The sequence below is a fragment of the Bombus vancouverensis genome, chromosome 1, assembly GCF_051014615.1.
Source record: "Bombus vancouverensis nearcticus chromosome 1, iyBomVanc1_principal, whole genome shotgun sequence".
NCBI lineage: Eukaryota > Metazoa > Arthropoda > Insecta > Hymenoptera > Apidae > Bombus > Bombus vancouverensis.
This window is the reverse complement of record NC_134911.1, coordinates 21,442,744-21,465,470: the sequence shown is the minus strand read 5'-3', so window position 1 is coordinate 21,465,470 and position 22,727 is coordinate 21,442,744. Positions and strand designations below refer to the sequence as shown.

The 22,727-nt window shown below is 34.3% G+C and overlaps 2 protein-coding genes across 5 annotated transcripts in view; both read left to right on the top strand.

Annotated features, from left to right (window-relative positions):
- Nucleotides 1-22,727, top strand: part of GluRIB (Glutamate receptor IB) — a 338,467-nt gene that overhangs the window by 245,930 nt on the left and 69,810 nt on the right. The gene's annotated exons all lie outside the window — the stretch shown is intronic.
- Nucleotides 734-16,780, top strand: LOC117158684 (facilitated trehalose transporter Tret1). Of its 2 annotated transcripts, none has more exons than XM_033337846.2 (5): nt 734-1,172; nt 12,410-12,568; nt 12,683-13,051; nt 14,355-15,157; nt 16,562-16,780. In XM_033337846.2, exons 2-5 carry the CDS (start codon nt 12,517-12,519, stop codon nt 16,709-16,711), a joined length of 1,374 nt encoding a protein of 457 aa, XP_033193737.1. In that variant the 5' UTR covers nt 734-1,172; nt 12,410-12,516; the 3' UTR covers nt 16,712-16,780. The 2 variants fall into 2 exon arrangements, with proteins under 2 accessions (XP_033193737.1, XP_076478743.1); XM_076622628.1 differs by lacking the exon at nt 734-1,172 and adding an exon at nt 3,417-3,550.

Genomic DNA, 22,727 nt, shown 5'->3' with positions numbered 1-22,727 from the left:
ATTTCGAGTAATCGGCTTTATCTCTATTTCCACGCGATCGGCACCCGCATTACTCGCAATTAAACTCACGGGAGGAAGAACGATGCAGGCCAAGTCCATGGAACTGACCGCGGGGCTCTCGAGTGGAAAACGACTTTTCTTTTAAATCAACCAACGAGGAAAATCCTCGTGAAACCGCGAACTTGATGGTTTACCTCGGTTCCTTCTTTCTCGTTGCGCTCTTCAATCCTGATCGATTTCAACTTTCGTCGTGATCGACTCGCAGTTAGAAAAGACGATTCTTTAACCCATTAAGGATCGAGTAATACAATAACACGCGTAAACGCAACGTTATAATTAAATAAATTTTAATTATTGTCGTGTAAAGCCGACATTACAATTAAACAAATTTTACATTTTAGACTTTCTCGATGTCTGTCAGATGACATATTCGTGTTTTTCCGGATCCGGAAACAGGAGAAATCACAAACGTATCAACGTAAATAGAGTATGTTATTGTTTCGTCGAGTTAATGAAAAACGTATTATGAAAAGCGATACGTTGCAAGAAACGAGACAGACAAAGACGATCCTCACACTTCAATCTTCTCTATTAATTAGCCGCGACGCATATCCAAAATGTCAAGTCTAAGTATGCCTTTTACGTTTATGTTGTGGGAAAGAACAGGAAAATAATTAACCGCGTTGGAGCGTGTCGTCACAGTTTATAAAAGCGGACGAGAGTGGGATTGGAACAAAATCGAGCCGTGAGTTTTACGTGTCTAGGCGTCTACGTATCGTTGCCGAGTTCAGTTTCCTCCTTCGTCGTCTTCGAGAATGAGATCGGCGCTGACTCGCGTCGACGGCGTTCGATCGCTTCCCGAGATCCGCGCGCGTGTCGATCGCGTGCTTCCACCTTTTTGACGGAAGAAATCATTGAGCCATTGGGAACAAGAAGGTGCAAGACTGGCAACAAGTGAAGAAGAAAATTCTTTCTTTATTCAATTTTCTTTCCGTTTGCATTTACTAGAAACGGTTGAGTTTTTTGAGAAAAATTGTGCGCGGCGATCGAAACTTCAGAATCTCAAGTGAAAGGAAGTTTATGGAAAAGGAGAAGATACTTTGCTTGGAATCATCAGACTTTCTAAGAAAAAGTGTCCCGAGTGACCTTGGATTTAACCACGTTTTAACAGGGTAATTTGATTTCAACAACGTTTCGATGCGGTTTACAAATATCGTATGAATAGAACGTTGGTAATTAACCGCGAGATGTCTTGTTTACGTAGTGTTGTATCAAATACACAGAGTATATGTACAATATAATGACTTCACTTAATTGAGATCGTTGGATTACAGTCGAATCACGACAGTTTGTGTTATATTCATTAATATTAGAATACTTCATTTTAATTTTAATTTCTATCGTATTCTGTAATATGTATTCTGCGTTTCACGTGATATAGTCTACAATATATATATAACGATATAGACTACGATTCTAATAACAATTAAATATAATAGTATAAACTAGAAATTCAAATTAATTCGTATAAGCTGCATTTAATATAAACTACAAATTAATATTAATCGATCTAATTCCAATATAATCGAAATTATTGTGATCATTGATAATCTAACGAACCAAGTTCAGGGTTGAATGGTTTCATTGGAAGTTGTCAGACAGTTTATAAACAAAAAAATGTTCCGCATGAACAAACTTTCGAGTATATTAAAAAAATTGACGATTCGGCTCAATAAAAGCGTGTGCTATTGCTTTGATCATGTATGTATAATATTGAAAGTACATATATAGAGTCTCTGTTTACACAACCACACCACAGGGTGATCCGTAATTAAATATCTATTTCATTAAACTATTTATTAAGTTGATAACGTTATAGTGTACATATATTGAATGTATTATAAAATACGGATACAGAGAAAGTGTTCTGCGTGCAGACGTAATTGGAAAGTATCCAAAGGAACATTTATCCCACTTGACCTTGAATCTTGATAATTTTCATTACGACTTTAACCTGTTTCAGTTACTATCAAGATTGTATATCTTGTAACTTGATCTCACTAACCACTTTCATAATCTTATATGAATCATAGTCCTTACAATAGTAGAACTATTCGACGTATTGTTATTTTCAATTCCTGTGTTCTAAAGATAACAATTATCCGATTAACCAGAATCCTTTGTTTTTCTTGATAGCAAAAGAATGTGTACAGGTCATGTTTTGTTTCCAATTTCACGCAATGCATTTTTATTATAAACAGTAAATGTCTGAAAATGTCTATTTTTTTATTAACCAAATGCTTGTTAATTTTAATGATATTATTTGATCCTATGATAGACAATTTATACAATTAAATAAAACTCGACTTTTTAACCATCGGGCTTCTAGCAAATAACATTTTTAGCAAAAAGAATTCGGAAGCTTCAAAAGGATAAAATCGATCTAGTAGTCTGTTCACAAAGGTCGGCAGTGTTGTTACAATCGTAAAAGCTCAATTAGCGGTACGCGTGCTTACCCATTGCATAAATGACAGATAATGTTATCAAGCAATTCATTGAGCCATAAACACTTGGGTTATGGTCTTAACGAACAAAGACCTTCGATTTTCTCAGTCTTATTTTGTGCTAGAAAACTTAGCAAGGTCGATATTACTTGCTTTCAAATACATAATGGAACTGTGATAAAAATTAGTTACAATTTTTCTCTATGCGGGTTTACTAACACTTCATGCAATTATCACCATGTGTCACTGCCTGTACATATGCACAGTGACGAAATAGGTAATACCGTAAGAATTCATATGTCGCAGTTACCTCTTGCGCTAATTTAATGGCTGTTGATGATTTTCTAACATTCCACAAGAAAATAGTTAACCTTTAACGTAAGCTTCGAGTGAAATAGTTAGGCTATGTGTGTTTTCATTGGAATGATATATAAAGGATTCGAGTAACAAACATCGACTAACTAATGCAGTTAAATATACGATATGCTAAATATAAAATACGTTATACGGGAAAATAAGGTATAACGGAGCAGATGAATAAAATTGAACGTCAATGTTTCTCTTAGATAAGAGATACGAAGGAATCGTTGTCGTGTGACATGAACCGATTGAACGTCCTCACAATAGTTCGTGATCGACCATCGACCAGTGCACACGTTATTTCTTGACTGACAGACTTGGAGAAATTTTTGGTGTGGATATTTCGATTTTCTGTTGCTATCTCTACCATCTTTTAAAACTTGTATTTTGAAAATTTCGAACAATAAATACAACATTGAATTCTATAGTCCTTACGTTGTATTTTAACGTTTTATATCACTGGTTCTTTATATCACGTTGAAGTGCAAATATCAAATGTTTATTAAGTTCCCTCGTCTGAGGCAAAAGGGAACATTTTTATTAGAAATGTTTCCTGGCACTTATTATTCTTTCTTGCAATTAGTAGATCGTGAAATAAAATTGTAATTGCTGTCCTAGTTTCCCAGAAAATTGACACGATTCGTGAAATGTCAAGGGTGGGCCCATGAGGCTTGTACCGACGCTGAGTAAGAAGATGACGTATTTATTTATGATCTTTGTTCGTGAAATAATAAAACGAAAACATAGGTTTATATATATATTGACATATATTACATAAATAAATAATTTTGAATTCATAGGAATAAAGATTTTGCACTTTTTAAATCTATCACTTGAACGAAGCGAATATTTCTAAACTTTCCTAAATATTATTTTCTTTCTTTAATAATCTAAGGCCTACTTAAACCTCCTATTGAAACCCTATGCTTTTATCGCCTTTCGATTTTTTATTATTACAATCCAAAGTTATCTAAGCGTTCCATTATGCCCCACTCGCCTCTATATATTTTGTCAAGAATCAAAAAAGAAAACATTTGTTTATTTCTATAAAATAAATCTAGGAAAATAGATCTAGGAAATGTCCGAAACATTGCACAAATAATAGTGCAACGCAAGATTTTGTTCGAAATTAATTTTTCAAGAATAATAAAATCCAAAGAAATAAATGCTACAAAGACTTTTACGTAAAGAATCAGCAAAATATATTCTGTGTGCAGAGAAATTAGATGATTAAAAGTTTGAAAAGTGAAAAGTTGAGGACAATAAACACTCGAAAAATTGTGCACTAACTTACATGGCAGCGTTATTGCTCGTTGTACTATCGACAAAAGTAATTTATCCTATCGATGAAATTAGATTTCAACAATCGAGGAGAATACAAATGTGTTACGTGACAATGCAGAAATCGTGAACACTATCGCATTATCGAAATCATTGAGTTTCATCTATTGTTTTAAGTCGAGTGATTTTACGAAATCGACGACCGTAAAAAGGAGCTAATGAAATACCAAGATAGAATAATAGATACTTCGAGGTCGAAAGACAGTGACTATTGTTGTCAGTATCGGTAATCGGACTTTGTTATTTATACCGTTGCGAATCAGCGTTTTTGTTATCGATGAAATCCAACTTGTCGTGATCACTCTCGATCGACGAGTTATCGTTACACTGATCACAGTGACGTAATTGGAACCGCGAATCCCGGTTACATTTAACTAATTGCGATTTCGTGATTACTCGTCACAACACCGCGAAACGGTAACCGCGTTGCTTTCATCTTTGTCGTTAATTCTCTGTGGTTTTCCAATCAATCATTGCACATTTTTCGCGTAATGTAGGTTAAACAACGTGTTTCTTTCTGGCAACTTAATTCGATTATTAAACCTTGCGATAAAGACGTTGTGGGATCTTTTAGTTATTATTATTATTATTAGCGATAGTATCTTTCTTATCGTTTTGTCGTTCTTTGTATTAAAAATAACCTTCGAAGAAGCATATTTCTTAATTAAGATGCCTTTAAACCTGTCTTAGAATTTATCTTGTTGAATAAATTCAACTGTTCCAAAGAAACCTCATCTTCTTTATTCCTTTAGTGATTTTCACTTTAAGAATCTTCAATTATCTTTTCTTTTTATTAGAACTACCTTTATGAATATATATCATGTTTAAAATGCCTTCAATCTTATTTTTAAATTGTTACGAAATTCAATACTTTGAAAAATTCTGTATCTATTCTAATTAAATTTATGTAAAATCAGTGATATTAAATTACAAGAGCTGAAGGTCGTTGAATATATCATAGAAGAGAATCTCTCGTAACATAATCCACCATACAGGTAATAAAGGAATGACCGTAAATATCACGGTGATCGTGTTTTCCAGAATTGAACCGTGCTTTTACACGCGACGAACTCCGCGAAAATCCATGTAACGAATGAACGAATAACGAAGGTAATTTAAGGTTTGCATACCGTATCAAATTTCCCCATGTATCCATACCATACTCAACGAAAAGTTTGCTACCATAACAAGATACACGTAGGTTTCATGTACGTGGAAACAATTTACTTGGAACGTTCGGAAAATGGAACATGATATTTTAAATAAATCATCGACGAAGTTTCTTACCATATTTCATAACCATAATAAGTATATATCATAAACTAGTAGATACATCAGATTTTTCCTCTTGCAATAATAATATTTCTTTCCATTTATAGCCTCGTCCATAATTCATCTAATGCTTGTTAACTTTAAAGGAAAATGTTCATTAAGATAAATTCCTAATATGATTTTAAAAATAGTATAATTTCGAGATTAATTTAATTCTAGAAAAATATAATATAATTTAATTTTTAATTTCGTTTCGTAAATATACCATTGACTTATTCTTTATGGATGTGCGCGTGATTTTAGTCCACTTGATGCACAATTGCTCTTCTAATTTAGTGGTAGGATGCAATAAAATTTGTTAATAATGAAGCTAAGAAAGAAACACTAAAAGGGTTTCAAAATTTCGTTTGCTCAAGCTTTCACAGAAAATGTTCTTCTTCTAATCATAAAGCTATCCAAGATACTCGATATACATGGTATTAATCAATTAAAAATAACGAATAAAATATTTGAGTGTGTATTATAGTCATCGATACAATTTTTGGTCATATTTTGAAAAATTATGATTGAAATTCATACATCTACATGTATTTTAGCAATCTAGGGACGCGATAAATCTATGTATTTACACGAGCAAAACAATTTTAACGTACATATACGTAGGGTGCAATTTTGGAAATGGATTCAGCGATAATCTTTTAAATTAATCAAAAATAATGTTCAATAAGAGAACTTAAATTAAAGGTAGACAAATACGAATACAGACTTCGTACGTTGTATCCATTTTCGATGCTTTTCTTCGATTCCAACATACATGTTGCGGTACGCAATACATAGTAGTGTGTTATAGATTGCAAAATACGAAAAGAACTCTCAAACATTTCATTCTTCATGTAGACAAGCATATGTTTCACTCGCAAAACGCCTGATCGAAATAGTCGAGACTCGACTGACTTAGAGCATCGAGTTTCCAACGTTTATGGTTTATGGTTTTCAACGGCGATGAAAAGCGAAAGGGAAGCCAGACTCGAGAGAGTTCGTTGTTGGTGAAACGTGCGAATGAAAATTACTCGGGACCGACAAACGACAACGAAAACACAAGATACATCCGAGGCTCGGATATAACTTCGATTGCCCGATTTATTAATCGACAGCCGTACACTTTTCTACGCGCGAAGATAACTCTGGATAAATAATTCGTGCATTCGTCTGCGCTGAATTTTCTTTCGTGCGCTAAATATTCACCGTTGGAACAACAGCGTCGTAAATTATATAGGAGCTACGAAGACGGTAGAAACTTCCTCGGAAAAATACAATCTTTTAGGATTGCATTTTTCCAGCGGGAAAGAGGGACGGAGATTTCTGCCGGCAGGGAAAAAAGGTATAGGTTATTTTGTGAAATGCGGAGGATAAAACGCGGATTATTTGTGCTTATGCGAATCGTTCCTAAAATATCGAGATTAATCTGCAACACTGCAACTGTTGTAACTGTTAACTGAGTATATCCGCTTCCTCTTATTTTGAACAAATGTTTCGAGAAAAGATAACTATGTAAATGTAATATAAATATACATAAATATATATATATTCTATACATTTATACTATACATAGAGCGAGAGTCAAAGTACAAAAATGTGATTTGTATAATATTGATTTACCTGTTCTTGCTTATGTCTTTTTTGCTATTAATTTGTATTCCTACATACTTTATATCTGTTCAATCGATTCTTTTATATCTTCATATCTTTCCAACGCTACTGTGTGAACAAATGTGTCAAAGAAATAGTTGTATAAACGTAATAAATTGTACATTCTGTGCATACGACTATTGTACTATACGTATACAATGAGAAAAAGCGAGTATACACCTTATAAAAATGAAGTTCCTGTGATATTGATTTACTTACAGACTCTTACCTATGTTCTTTCCTATTAATTTCTATTACTGCATACTTTATGCTTTCCTAATGAATTTTTAATTTACATAACATATTTTTTTATTGTGTGTGTATATAAAATTTTGTTAAAAAATATTTTTGTCATTCACATTTTTGACTCTCGCTCTATCTTTGTATGTATAATTGTATGTCTGCTCAGTTTGATTCCGGTTCTTCTGCAGCGTCTGGCCTTCTGAAGTTACAAGTAAATAGAAGGAATCTGTCGTATGTAAATAGTCGGAAAAGAGAAAGAGGACGGACAGAGCATTTAATTATTCCTATATTATACGAACAAAAGTAGAAATTAATTTTCGTGGAACTTTTTTGTACATGCATATAAATCAATATACGCTATTAGCAATGTCGATAGCAATTACAATGATAAAAGACGCTCGATTATCCTATTTGAAGAAGAATTCAAATTTAAACGCATCTCGATTGAAGAAAATGATTGCAGACTTTAATTACAGGCTCGTAAATCGTAAAGATGGATTTTTTCCCACAAATATACATACATATTACCTATGTGTAAATAATCTGAAGGAATAGATTGTATTTACTGAATATAAACATTCGTAAGGTGGGAAGAATTCTCTTAGAAAAAGTTAATAGTAAATCTTGCTGAAATAAATTAAACACACAATGTTTAGGAATAATAAATTTTCATATTTTGAAAACTCTATTACAGTTTATGTAACAACGAAGGATAGATACTATAACAAGTTTCTTGGAAAACACCGTCTAGATCATCTGTTCAAACTCACATTGCTAACAGTTTGCCATTATGCAACAACAGGAAGATACATTATCCGTGTTACGAATCGGTATAATTATATCCGTTTTCTATAAAAATTGCGTAACGATGACGCGTCAATGCGCTTATTATCATAACTAGATATTTTTTTCGTGCGCCCTTTGTTCAGCTGTAAGTAAGAAACGCGTCGTAGGTCCAATTAAATATCGGTTTTTTATCATAATCCTGTGAATTTTCACATATCCTCGGAAATCGTTAAAAATGAAACGAAATAAAAAGTCTAAGTTGTCGGTTCTAAGTTGATACGATTTTGTAAAATTCTTCGACTCATAGTAATTAATAAACTGTGCGTTATTACGCAGCTTCATATTTTTATTAATATTAAGAACAAATATGGAGTCTCACCAGTAATTTCTTTCACCTGATAAATATCACAATAGGAACTTTCATTTCAATATTTTACGCATTCTGGCATATTATACGCAATTTTTATATCTTCAAATTTCACATAAACGTATAAGCATTCACAGTCTGGTAACTAAAAATAAAGATACAAATAAATAAATAAGAAGAAGAGAGGGAAAGTTTATTGAAAACCAGAATATGTTTTGAAAAATAAATAGATTATTGTTCTTCCATACACGATGAAAGCACAATAATTCCTTCACCATGGAAATTCACCGATAAGTGAACGACGCTCGGACGCGGCGGCGCGCCATAATTATCGCAATTATGATTTAATTGTGCGACAATGATAATGGACAGAATTCACGTGATAATAATAACAGACGGAATAATAGAATAAACAACGACGAGACTGCGTTATCAAGCAAAAGAAATGACGAATGGACAGATCCAAGATTTATATCGGAGAAAATGTTTGTGAACGTACGAGCAAACGCGTAATAAAGTCTCCTTCTCGGCCCAGTAATTGAAATGCAATATCGAAATGAATTCAGAATATTATTCAGAATATTGAAAGCGCCTGAAACACGAGGAATCGACGATCATGTTGATAATATGTAATATAATAGAATGATTGTATTATTGACCAATAGGAATGATCGTCGACAGGGATGAATGTCAGCGATGTTGTTTAATATATTTAAAAAATAATCAACTAGTTAATTATTAGAAATAAATGTATACAGCGATACAATAATAATATTCCACACACTATAGTGTCTGAATATTAAGAACCGACATTAGGAATAAATCAATAGGCAAAAGAAATAAATTTCATGCGCAACAATTGTTTCTAGATCCGAAAATTGTACATATATATCTAATGTGAATTATTATAACTTTTTGATTTACATCTTACGTTTAAATCGGTGTTACACGTAATACGCGTAATCGCATAATCTAAAAGTACGTGCCAACTCGGATTTACGCCGTAGGCGCTGAACGTATTAAACGACTCAACTCATTTAGTTTTCATCCCTTGATAACAGATGTACCATAACGTCGGTCATAAAGCCCCAGTCTACGACGTAACGGAGTTTCAAAACGCGCCTAGCGTGCGGGCGTAAGTGAATTTTATGCGAATTTTGTATGCAACTGTGGTCGAACTGTCGAGGTAAATTAAAAAAATTACAGGATAAAAACTGTTTGCGATATGACGGTACGATTTTCTTTTTCATTATCTTGCCGCATTTACAAAAGTGATAAGTTATCGACGTGCATACTTGTACGTACAACGATAATCGGTTTGACGATAATCGTCGCTGACACAGTGTGTAAAGATAATGTCGTATAAAGTCACGTGGCACGTAATGATCGTGTTGTATGCAAGAACACCAGCTTGAGAGAGAAGCTCGTCTTTATTGCATGCTTTTGTCGCATAACGGCTTCCGAGATGAGATTAAATAACGCAGTTATATCAAGTTATTTGAAGTCGTAAACGCATAATACAGTTATCTCGAAGTTACATTGACGAGATGAGCGTAAATCCTGACGAATGTCAACGCGTTAAACACTGTGGAGTACTGTTCGAGTTTGTGATAATGCTGCTACTATTACGTATCATCCAACATCCTGTGGATTAAGTGTTTTAAATATGGATCATTATTAGACTTGAACACAAATAATATTTGATTAGAGTCAACAAGAGTATGTATAAGTCTTTCTATATTGACATGTTAAATGTTGACATGACATGATAAATGTTTGATGTCTCAAAATTCTTATAAACCGTATCATTCGATTATTATTATTATTGTTATTGTTCACAGTTTCATTCGTTTCGACAATATTATGTTGATAGAATTTTTACTCTTTTAAAAAATGTACAAATGTGACTTCTTTCGTCCTTACAAGTTTCACAAATTACTTCTTGCACTATTTGGAATATTCATAGCTCGCAAATATTATTTACAGTCTTTAATTTATCTTTAAATAATGCAACACTGTATCGTACGTATCGCGTCTATTACAGCGAGACTCATTTCCTCACAGATTAATTCCCGTATTATTTCGACCACTTATCGTTCACAAAATTGTGATGTACAAAATTGTATTGCACAAAAGCATTGATTCATTTTTACAGTAGATATTATCGTTACTATACTAAACAATCTATTGAAACTATTGAAACTTAGAAATTCTTATTTTGCGTTAATCACGTCAAAGCTCTAAGCTCGTTATTCTTCCAAGTATATCTCTAAAAGAACGTAATTTTTCTCGTTCCCTTCTTGTCCGAATTACGTCCCTCCTTAATTGAATCGAGACGATAATGATTAATTGAATTAACACGGTAAAAGTAGGTAAATGAAAAGTAAACCGAGAAAATAAGCAGCAACGGTGATAAATTCGAGTCGTGAAGGATTTAGGGTGAGAACCGCGTTTCCCGTGTCCTAATGGCACGTCGGCCATAAAGCGTCGACTCGTAACAGAGGATCGAAGGTTACAAAGCGAAAACAACTGGCTCGAAACGGGGGAGGACAAGCGTGCAAAGCCGTTTCCATGCTCGCAAGCGCGGCCTTATTGCAGCCCTGGCTACGGGATACGTATCACGGGATCCTGTTAGTATCTTAGTTGGCTTTATTTCCGTTATCTCTGCTCCGAGCTAAACCGGAATCGCCGCGCTGTTCCGACACGTACTACCTGTTTACGACTGTTCATCGCGTTCCACGGAGGACCAAGATTTCCTCGTATGACAGAACTTGGCCGGATCAACCGTTTGAAAACGATTTCGAATTGAATAATATTGGTGGAAGTTGTAGAAAATATAGAAAGGAAAGAAATCTTTTGGCAACAAATTTTAACATTGTCACGTCAATGAGATTTGGATCGCTACATGATTTGTTGTGTGAAAGCTTAATCTTTCTGCGGAATTCTATTTTCTGTTTCTTTAAATATTATTATATTTTTTTAACATCTCGACATGCGTCTATTTTGTGACATCTTGCGATAATTTTGTTGCAAATTGTACGCTATTATAATCGCCAACGACCGAGATCAACCCGCGTGAAAGTATTAAGATATCGAAATAGTAGATAATGTCGATCGTTTTGATTTTAGGGCTGAATATTCTCAAATTTCTATGCCACTGAATATTCCACAAGCATAAATTCGAAGAACTTAATATGAAAATAATTTTTGAGAATCAATTTAACTTTGAATCTGAAGTGTAATTGCTTTTGTAATCTTTTTGAAACTAACCTTGTTAAAGTTCGATCGCTACAGTTACCTTAATTATTTAAAACCTTTTTGTGTCCTGTATGAAGAAATTGAAAACTAATATAATATTGGAAATAGTAATATAATAATCGAATGACTCTATTTTTCTCTATCTATGGATTAACTGAGTATGCTCACTTATTCTTGCTTCTCGACATAAAATTGCTGGCATAGTGGGATTCTATAAGGACATATTTTTCTACAAGACTTCTGGTCCTGAAACTATCATCAATCCCTTAGAAATACTTGAGATCATTTTCCTCCCCCAATTACACTCATTGTTTGAATCATAATGAAACCCATTTTCTTATCTAAATATCTCAAATATTTAAATATTTTCCCGATAAGAGAGACATTGAATTCTTTACTAGAGTTCTTATAGTAACAATAATATTATAATAATTCAGGAGTCTATAGAAACGAATATAGTTTTTCAGAAGCTTGAAATTTTTACTGATAACTTACTATTACGATATCGATTTCTAAGCGCGGATTTAAAGAAATTTATTTAATCAAAGATTTTAAGTAATCTCTATCCTAACAAAATCAATTCGAAAAGTTCCACAGCATATTTACCTCGCAAACCAATGAAACAGACTGCACAACTCCAATAATTCTCTCGTTCTTCAACTTTCAAACCGTCCGACTATAAAATCTGAAGGCTCAATGACAACCATGGAGCGTGGAATATTACGACAGATGTTTATTGGAATCGTTTGTAAGTAGTACTTGATCAAAAATCAAACCAGCATCGTAAATCATTGACCTGAATAGGAGAATCGATTGAAAAAAGAAGCGGCTGAATATTTTCAAATTATTCATCGTCGCATAGGCAACCTTCTGATCATCGATAGTGGATTGAACGAAGGATGGAGCACTCCTATTATACCAAAATTCGAGCAGGACGATCCTGTGAAAGTATCCAGCGACAAAGTGGTTTGGATAGTGAACTTGATGTACGTCGGAGTTGGTCTCGGCTCAATCGTGCCGTTTCTTTTGATGGACAGGATCGGTCGCAAAGGAACGCTATTGTTCGCCACGATACCAAAGATTGCCAGCTGGATTTTAATCGGTTTGGCAGCTACTGTTCCACAGCTTTACTTTGGTAGAATACTTGCTGGCATTGGATGTGGGATAACGTACTCTGTGATGCCTATGTACTTGGGCGAAGTTAGCAGCAAAAAGACCCGTGGACCGTTAGGTAGTACTAATTTTTATTTTTTTATTTTTTACTTATATAGTATGAGATCGTCACAGACGTAATAGTCGAATTTTTATTGAAATGTTCGACGTCTATAATTTCATTGAAAATCGCACGAATCATGGTATAATCTTAATTCAAGATAGCCGTTGCTATATTTATGACAGAAAATGTCGGTCCATTACTTGCACACGCTCAATCTTCTATTTTATAATTTTTATTATAATAAAACGGTTGATGATAAACCTGCAAACACCTGTTATATCGCATTCGTCTGGTTTCAAGCGTTGAAACGAAACGTTATGACATATTCAACTATTAAATTGTGAAAAACTTTAGAAATTTCTGAAATCGGTCTATCTATTTTGTTTTCTATCTTTTGTTGTTTATCTACGATTATTCTTTCATTAAGTTATTTCGATATTAAATTATAAGTTAAAGCATGACTTTTAAAGATGTTACGTTAAAACAATCTACCATTGGTATGAAAAAGTTACATCAGAAAGTAGTATATAACAAATAACATTATCAGTAATATTCAACGAAAGACTCGAACTGTACGTCATAAATATTTTACGGTGAATTGCGTCTTCCTTAACATTATTTCCAATGAAATTATAGACTATATTTAATGATATATACTTTTATTTTTATCACATTCAATTCACTCCTTATCCCTTTGATTCGATGATTAGGTACATCGTTATGAAATTTCAAAGCTTCTTTTCGACGTATAATGTATTCAAGATTACATGGAACTTTAATATATTAGCATAGGTAAACTTCGAATAATAAGGTTAATTGGCCTCACGTTATTAAGGGTCGTGTTATACAAATATTATTACACAAGCATTACTATAGTAATAATATACATGTATTACGTGACGAGTACTTATTTGTTATTAACAATACAAAATTCTATTTTCGGTTCTGTACTACCCGTTAACCTTATCAATAACGCTAAATATTTCCAAGAAGATTATAATCTTCTAAGATCTAAATATTTCCAATAGCGAAAAAAAAGAATTTCATAGAACCCGTACAAACATCGCATTATACGATGATCGCTTGTACAGAATTCTTATACCATTGATTGTACGGTTAACCAAAGAGAGACCAATCTTTTGTACCATTAATCAAAAATTTTCCCTCCCAAACAACCATCACTCCTGTTCCTAAAATCTAAACCTAAAGCCAACAATGTAACCACGATTAATCTCCCAAATCCCTTAACACTGTCCGAATCTCATAAAATAAACCGATCTCTTAGATGATCCAAAAGATAAGCAAACTTGTCGTCCAGGTACTCTGATGGCTGTGCTTCTAAACACGGGGATGATGCTAGCGTACGCGATCGGCTTATGGGTGTCTCGTTTCACGATGTCCATGATCTCGGTCTCGATACCCTTAATATTTCTCTTGACGTTTGTCTGGTTACCGGAAAGCTCCGTGTTCCTCACGAAGAAGAATAAACTAATATCCGCGGAGAGGACGTTGAAATGGGCATTAGGAAAGGACGACGTGATGGAGGAACTAGAAGAAATCAAACGGATCGTGGCGACCGAAGATCACAGCCCCGATAGAACGTTGGGAAGATCATTGCAGGAGATTTTCACTAGGCGTGAGAATCGTCGTGCTTTTCGTATCGCTGTGATTGTCATGAGCGCGTTGACGTTAACGGGGGCGGCTCCTTTGCTCGCTTATCAATCGTTCATATTCGAGGAAGCTGGCTTCGAGGTCGCAACGAATATTAGCATCGTGATCACTGGATGTGCAATTGTATTAGCTGGAAGCGTGTGCGTGTTGCTGGTGAGGATGGCCGGCAAGAGATTGCTGTTGCTGATCTCGACGCCCATCTGTGTGGTGTCCTTGACGATGATGGGAATCTTCTTCGGGCTCCTGACGAGCGACCACGACGTCTCCAAGCTACGATGGATACCCAGCGTGTTCCTTGTGATTTATGTGCTTGGGTACGGACTCGCGCTGAACCCGATCCCGCTGGCCTACGTAGGCGAGATCTTTCACATAGACGTGAAGGTACCCGCCGCCATATTCTGCTCAGTCTATTACGCCATCGCTACCACTACCATGGTAAAATTCTATCAGGTAGGTATTTGAGAGATATGACAATCATCGTTGCTTAATCATTGAAACGGCGATCAGGTGATGGATTTTTGATTCGATTTGAGTAAAGACTTTGGGTTGCCTTGAGAATAAAATTGTTCGGTATTGATCGAACATGATGGCGTTTCACTTCAAGTGTATGTTTTCTTGGAAATAGAGTCGGGATGCTTTTTCTTATTCATTAACGGAGTATAGGATTTCACGTATGAACGAAACGTTTAAATTAAGGGAGAAAGAAGCGAGAGGAAGAAATGATTAGAAGGTTTACACGATTTCAAAATATACTTGTTAACGATCAAAAAATAGCTATTTTAAGATTATTAACATTTTTTACATATCAACATCTATTTTTTGTATTGTACAATATCAAATTCAGTTCTTGAAACCATATAAACTTTTAATTGCTTTTTCCTATCTTCGATAATTGAAGAAGTAACGTAGATATTCAATTTCGACGAGATACACTGTATAATTGTACATATCAAATATCATTCTTCTCTCTTTTTTTACAACAAGATAGAAATGTTTTTATTTTGCGATTGTTTTGCAATTCTCATTTTTCTTTTTTTCTTTTTGCAAATAGGACGAGAATATCTTTGTTCGTTACGAATGGAAGAAGATATTGGTGTAGATTAAATATTATCCTTCCATTTTTATGTTTATCTCTATTTTCGCGGTAGAAGCGTCTTTTTATCACTATGGAATGTAAATTTATATGGAAACAAAACATTAACCAGCTTCTTTATTTTTATTTTATCGGTTCTTTTTATTAGCGTATGGCAGAATCTTGAATGTAAACTAAATATTATCCTCGTTTAGTTTTATTTTCCCGAGGTTCCCGAGATATGTAATTGGGAAAAATCCCATATCAGTAGCTATTTGTTCCGGATAGTAATCGGTTTTTACACTTTCGGTATTTCAAACACAATAGCAAAATTGAAACGTTTATCGAGCGAGAGATACCGTTCGTCATAGAAATATTCGACTACGTTATATATTGTATATATTGTGTACGTAAAAATTATTTTATTAATTATAAATCTATCATTAATAAATATTTATCACTTTATATTGCAGTAATGATATAATTTTTTTCAAAAGAAAATATGTGTCAAGTACGTGAATGCTTATACGTACCTAGTACAAATATGAAACACGCGAATGATATTTCTGTAACGAACTGTAATTCCATAATCTAAAAACACGCGTTTCGTAACGCATCGATGGAACGCAAAAACGACGAAGAATTTATAAAATATTTTTCTAACGACTTTTTTTTTCCTTCGTTATTGCATACCAGAGAAGATCAACGTCGTGTATCCGCATAACTTACGTGCATGTAATAGACTCGTGCAAACTCGAATAATTATTTCGCCTTATTCGTAGGTGCTTCAAGAATCGTACGGAACGTACATGCCAATATTGGTGTTCGCTGTGATTACTTTACTTATATGGTTACTAATTTATCGATACGTGCCAGAGACCGAAGGGAAGACCTTGGAGGAAATACAAATAGAACTACGAAGAAAATATTGACAATTTTTATTGACTCGATTCAGCGTTGTAAATTATTTAATAAAGGATATATGACACTCTTAAATAAAAGTAGTGGATACTTTGTTTCCCTTACTTTATAGCGTTACTTTGTTGAACTATGAGTTTGATATACGTATGTACGATATAACGTAGAATAGATGTTAGAGTTTCCCTGTAACACGAAAAGTCTCATATTAAATCGAATCGAGATTTGAATATTTAAAGGACATTATTAGTTCATCTGGAGATGTTCTAACTTTAATCAGAGTTTCAACAATGTTCGATGTATAATAATCTCGTCTTTGAAACTTGTGAATTAACATGCAATGGCAACGTATTGTTGGATTAGAGAGCTAGTTTTCTGCTAATTAAACTCTTCCCGCATGATATCCAACTATAAGTCTAATTCACTACAGAAGCAAGTTTCGTTATAAATAAACGAAATTTATTCCATTAGATCCTCATATTTATTACATTGGATATATTGACATTGTATCTTGCATATTTTATATATTATGGATAAATTATATATTGGATATATTGATTATATTGAATGTACTTTCCGATACTCTTCAATACAATTAATAATTGTTTTAGTAAGCACCATTCCAATCCAATCATTCATGAAAATTCTACATTTCTATTCATTTATTTTCTCAACATGAAATCTTTGCTATTAAATATTTAAAAACAGCGTTATTCCATAATTGCTATATATAATTTGTGACTTCTCACTGCCAATTATATCCAATAAGAATTGTGTATATGCATATGTGTATGTATGTATATACATTGCAACTAACTTCTTCAAGATAAAGTAACACACTATCAACTGTTCTATTCAACTACATAAATTTCCAAGTATTTATTACGTGTAACGTCATCTTGCAAGTTAATATTCTTAAACTTCGTTTTACTATTTCCAACATTGTTAGTCTTTCTCTTAATTTATGAACAGAAAGAATCCCTTTAGAAGTGAATCAAGTATCGTTTAATCCTTGGAGAATCCTAACTACGGCACTGAAACAACGCGTTATTCCTATTAAAATCTACATTTCAAAATTTCTAATCGCGACAGCTATATAATCCCATAAAACCCGTGCAAGCCAAAAATTCGACCGACCAAAAAGTCCAAAAAATCCAAACAACCCGCTATAGATTAAATACCTAGCGTGGTCCAAAAGTATGACGAAGAACGCATAGAATGCAAACCGATTACGTAAACAGCGTGGTGAACGTGATCATGGAAATTCGCGAGAGGCGGAAGGTGAAAAACGAAGACGAAGGGAGGAAAAAAAGGATGAAGGGGTGGACGGTGATCAATACCGACGTGCTCTTGATTCCCCCGGAATCAGGCACGACGGAGAGGGCAAACTGTAATTTCGACGAATTACACTCGAAACTGCGTCAGAGGCTGGGGGTGGGGGGTGGGGCGGGAAAGCTTAAAAGAGGACCGTGGGACTTGTTTGATCGCGAAGTTCGCTATCTGCAAAGAGAATCGTTAAGCAGCGATATCACGGACGCCGAGGCGTTCTCGCACGTTTCCCTCTTTCTCTTTCGTCTCCTGGCTAAACTATTTGAGTTTCCGTTTAAAAAACGCGCGTGCCGCGTAACCGAACTGTGCTCGAAACGCGGTGCAGCAAGCTTTCTCGTTCCGTGTTTATTTAGAGTGGGCCGCGGAGGATTTGTTTGCGTTCGTCGCGTCATACGAAATTTTCCCGGGTCAGTGTACACACTTTACCACCGGTTTAGCGAACTTTGACAATCTTTTTGCCTTTTTCCCCACTCTTTTGTTTTTTTCATTTTGTAGTTTTTTTCCTTCCTTTTCTGTCCCCCTTTTGTTTTCGTTCCGGGCTTCGCCTGTTGGCTTACAATTAAACCAGCTCGGACAATTCCAGCGCGTTGTCAAAGTATCGTAGGACGTTTCGTTGAATGGCGAACGACCACGGAATTGGCCGTAGTTTAGAAACGTTCTTCAAGTTGCCGCAGTTGTGAATTTAGTTGAGCCTGAAAGGGTTTGCGGGTTATATTGGTACGCGAATTGTGTTTGCATGGAATGCAGATCTCCTTTTTTCTTTTTTTATAGAAAACTCGTTCGAGATGCTCGATCGAATACTGCGAAATGCGAAGATTTCTAGTTGCACCTTTGAATCAGTATTTACTAATATTTTATTACATCTTATGGTTTCTCTCGTATTTTTTTATACAATTTATTCGAAGAAAAAAGTTAGGTCCTTTAAAATAAAAGTTGAGTTATTGTTGTAGTCGTCGGAACGATAATTATTCGAAACAGCGTGAAATCGAAACAGACATCGGGACGAGCAAAAGAAAGAACAAGTGAACGAGTGTACAAGGCGATATTCTGTTCAACCAAAATTTTTTTATTTTGTCGCGTTTACGCGAGACCTGGTGCACGATGCTTAAGCAGAGTGCAAACAAATACAGTTTGCAGATGTAAATAAAATCGTTTCGGTTCTCACTTGGTCGAAACTATGCAGCGATTCGTAGAAAACTGAAATTACTGTAGCGGATATTAAAATCTACGCATTACTCCTCCGGTGAAAATTACCGGCTTCCTGTTTATTTTATCTCGAAAGTTACTACACATCGTAATAGAGCAAATATTTTCACGGAAACGTGAAACCGGGATCAAAGAAATTATGCGTAATTACAAGTAATTATATGTAAATTCGTGATAACCAAAACACTGTTCCGTGCTGTTTAAATATTTCGATGTCTTTCATGATTGAAAAATATTCGTCTTTAAATATTTACAAATAAAAATATGGAACGATACTAATTCTATAATATAATAATAATAGTTTCATAATGTCATAGTAGACGTATAACAATCGAAGCATCATTTTTTTTTATTATTTTCTCAAATATCTGAAGAGTCAAATTTGTTGTCAATTTTATAATATCATAGTGCAGTAGTAAATGTTAAAAAACCAAAAATTATTCTTTCGTGTATTCTACACTAATACAATCTCTTCAAAAATCGAGAAAAATACAGATACATAACAATTTAAATCTCGTAACACGATAATTCTCTTTCGCAACAGTTGTTCTTTTACCTAATCTTAGGTATTCTTCTATAATACAATACTTCGTTTAATTCAATATCTCCAATGATAAAAAAATTAGTTTTCCAATATCTAAAAATACAAATATACAGAAATGTTAATCTTATAATATTATTATTCTTATAATAATATTATTCTCTTTTATTTCAATAATGTAACAAAGGAGCTTTGATCTGAAAAAGTGTGAAAAAAACGATACAAAGCAAGTTTATTAAAATTTCGCGTGAAATTCCACTCCTTTCACCACAAAAATTCCGCTTTCGTGTTACTCGCAGCGTTCCTGGCATTGGTCAGCTAGTTCTCCAAAATTCCATCACACCACACGATATTTCTCGCAATCAAAGTCCACACTTCCTCGATCATCGCTTTTCCACGTCCTTTATCTAACGTGATAACAAAGGATCGCTACGGTATCCTGGTTTTTATAAACTTCAGTGCAAACGATGAGTCGCAGCTTCGGTGCAGGCAATCTGAGCCTCGAAAATATTCAAATATACCGTGCGATGAAACACAAATAACCGTCAGTGAAAGGAAATTCAAAATATAGGTATAAATAACAATTCAAACAATGCGCTTTGCTTTACAATATGCAGTCTAAACTCTGAAATAACTTAATTTAAGTTTTAATAGATCGATAATGTCTTCTGGTAAGTATTTTACAGAGAAAATATCAAGGATTATTACATTCAAATGGATTTCTTGTATCTGGAATTATTATTATTCTTCATCTTCTATCATCTATCATTTATCCTCTAATGTTTATTAAATTATTCGCTGAAAAATTTCCCTCGCACAAATCATCGTGTAACGAACATTACAGATAACACACATGATATATCTCACGTCAGACTACAAAAGTAACAGGAACTTGAGAAAGAATCAGAGTCATATAATTATTTAATCAAACATCGCATCATGCGTTATAACATTAATGGAAGATGTTATGCACATAAACATTATTATTATTACTATTATTATTATCAATAATAAGAAGTAACAAGAGACATCCATTCTATAGACTCCTATAAAAAGAAAAAAGACAAATACAAACGGTAGAACGCGAAAATGTATTGTTTCAAATAAATACAAGAATAGTGTATATCAATCATTCGTTGTCTCATCATGTTTATTGACAAATCGCTCTTATGGTCATTAATTTGTCACGTATAAATTGGATAGTTCGTGAAATATTGACACGTAAATTATGACGTGAGTTACTAAATCATGTACGAATAAATTGATACGAAAGGAACAATGTGTTTTTACATCAACAACTACAAGAAACGTTAAACCGTAAAATACGTGGAAACTGAGTGAATATTTAACTAAGTTTACCATTTTGTTCAACGACAGGAATATTCACGGAAGATTAAAGACAGCGCCGACTTTTTAGTTTTCATAGTTTTACTGTTTAATCTAAATTTACACGCGACAGTCCAACACGTGTGCTTCTTCCGGATAATTACAATCGTAACAGCGAATTTTACAACATAACGTTCGATAAACATATGGTTGACCATTTCCTGAAACTGTCAATTCCTGGCAAGTCCACTTATGCAGAAGTCACTGCAACAGAGTACCAAATCATTTCAAACAGAGAAACACAAGCACTTATGGTGCTAGACTAGCAATGCTGATTCACTCTGTGCGATTTACCATGTACACGATGCCAAAGCGTTACTCTACACCGAGCTGTATATGAAACTCATCCTTCTGTGTTCATATGTGTACAGATATGTATACGTACATATCATGCGTGTACGTCTTACGTATTCCTGAACACTTATATGTACCTATATAGCCGTTGTGCGTTTGTCGTGGCATGTGTTACGTATGCAAGTGCTAATGCGTTTCTGTGCTCGTGAATCGGCCTCACACGTGTTTCGAATACGTGTGTCGGTTAACGTAGGTGCGCGCGAGCTCACGGGATCAAGATTGATAGGGTACAAATCGCAACACGTACGGAGCATCCACTTAGCAGTGCATTATCCCGATGAGAATGTGTACAGGTTGGATCTCTTACCTAATGCAACGGTTGCAATCCTGATAATAGCAACCACTTGTCCACAGGAGGAACAGACTTGAACCGACTAATCGGCAATTTCGACCATTCCGTGACAAACAATTCTGGCTTCAAAAAAAGAAAAGGGACCATTAAACAACACTGATATAATTGACAGTATGCTATCAATACGAACCTAAGATACCAATTGACTTCTCATGGGAGAATGAACATGTTTTGTGAATATTTTTTGTATTTAATATATTTTTCTTTTAATGATATAAAGTGGAGTAATAAACAGATCATGTCAATGATATAGTTCTAACGTGGAATAATAAGTAGAAGATCGCCACGATATAATATAAAGTGGAATAATAAGTAGAATGTATCAACATCTGGCGACAATTCTGTCTTTAAAGCGAACGAAATGTATGATTAATTTTATGATATAAAGTGAAATAATAAGTAGAAGATGTCAACGATATAATATAAAACGGGACAAAAAGTAGAATATGTCAATGATCGGTGGCACTCCGCGAAATCAGTAGAAAGTGACAGCGCTATGTCAGACAATGTCTCTCAGCCGCATGGAGAGTGACCGTATCACGTCAGACGAAGTAGAAGTAGTCTTGACGCCTGGAATTTACAGAGGAGGAATAGGACTTCGTCGGCGATTTTGCGCAGTACATGAAACACAAATGGCCCAGCCTGGACCAAATATACTCATAACCAAACCCAATTTCGTAAAATTGATAAATCGTAGATACTCGATGTATTATGTAGAAAACAGAGGAAAAATCTACAAAATTATTCTATATGGATTAACCATTACGCACGATTTGTCCTTTATTTGCAAGTATTAAATAATTTTCTAATCCATAAAACTCAAAAGTTAGACATTTTATAGTTAATTATTTGCTTTTTAAGG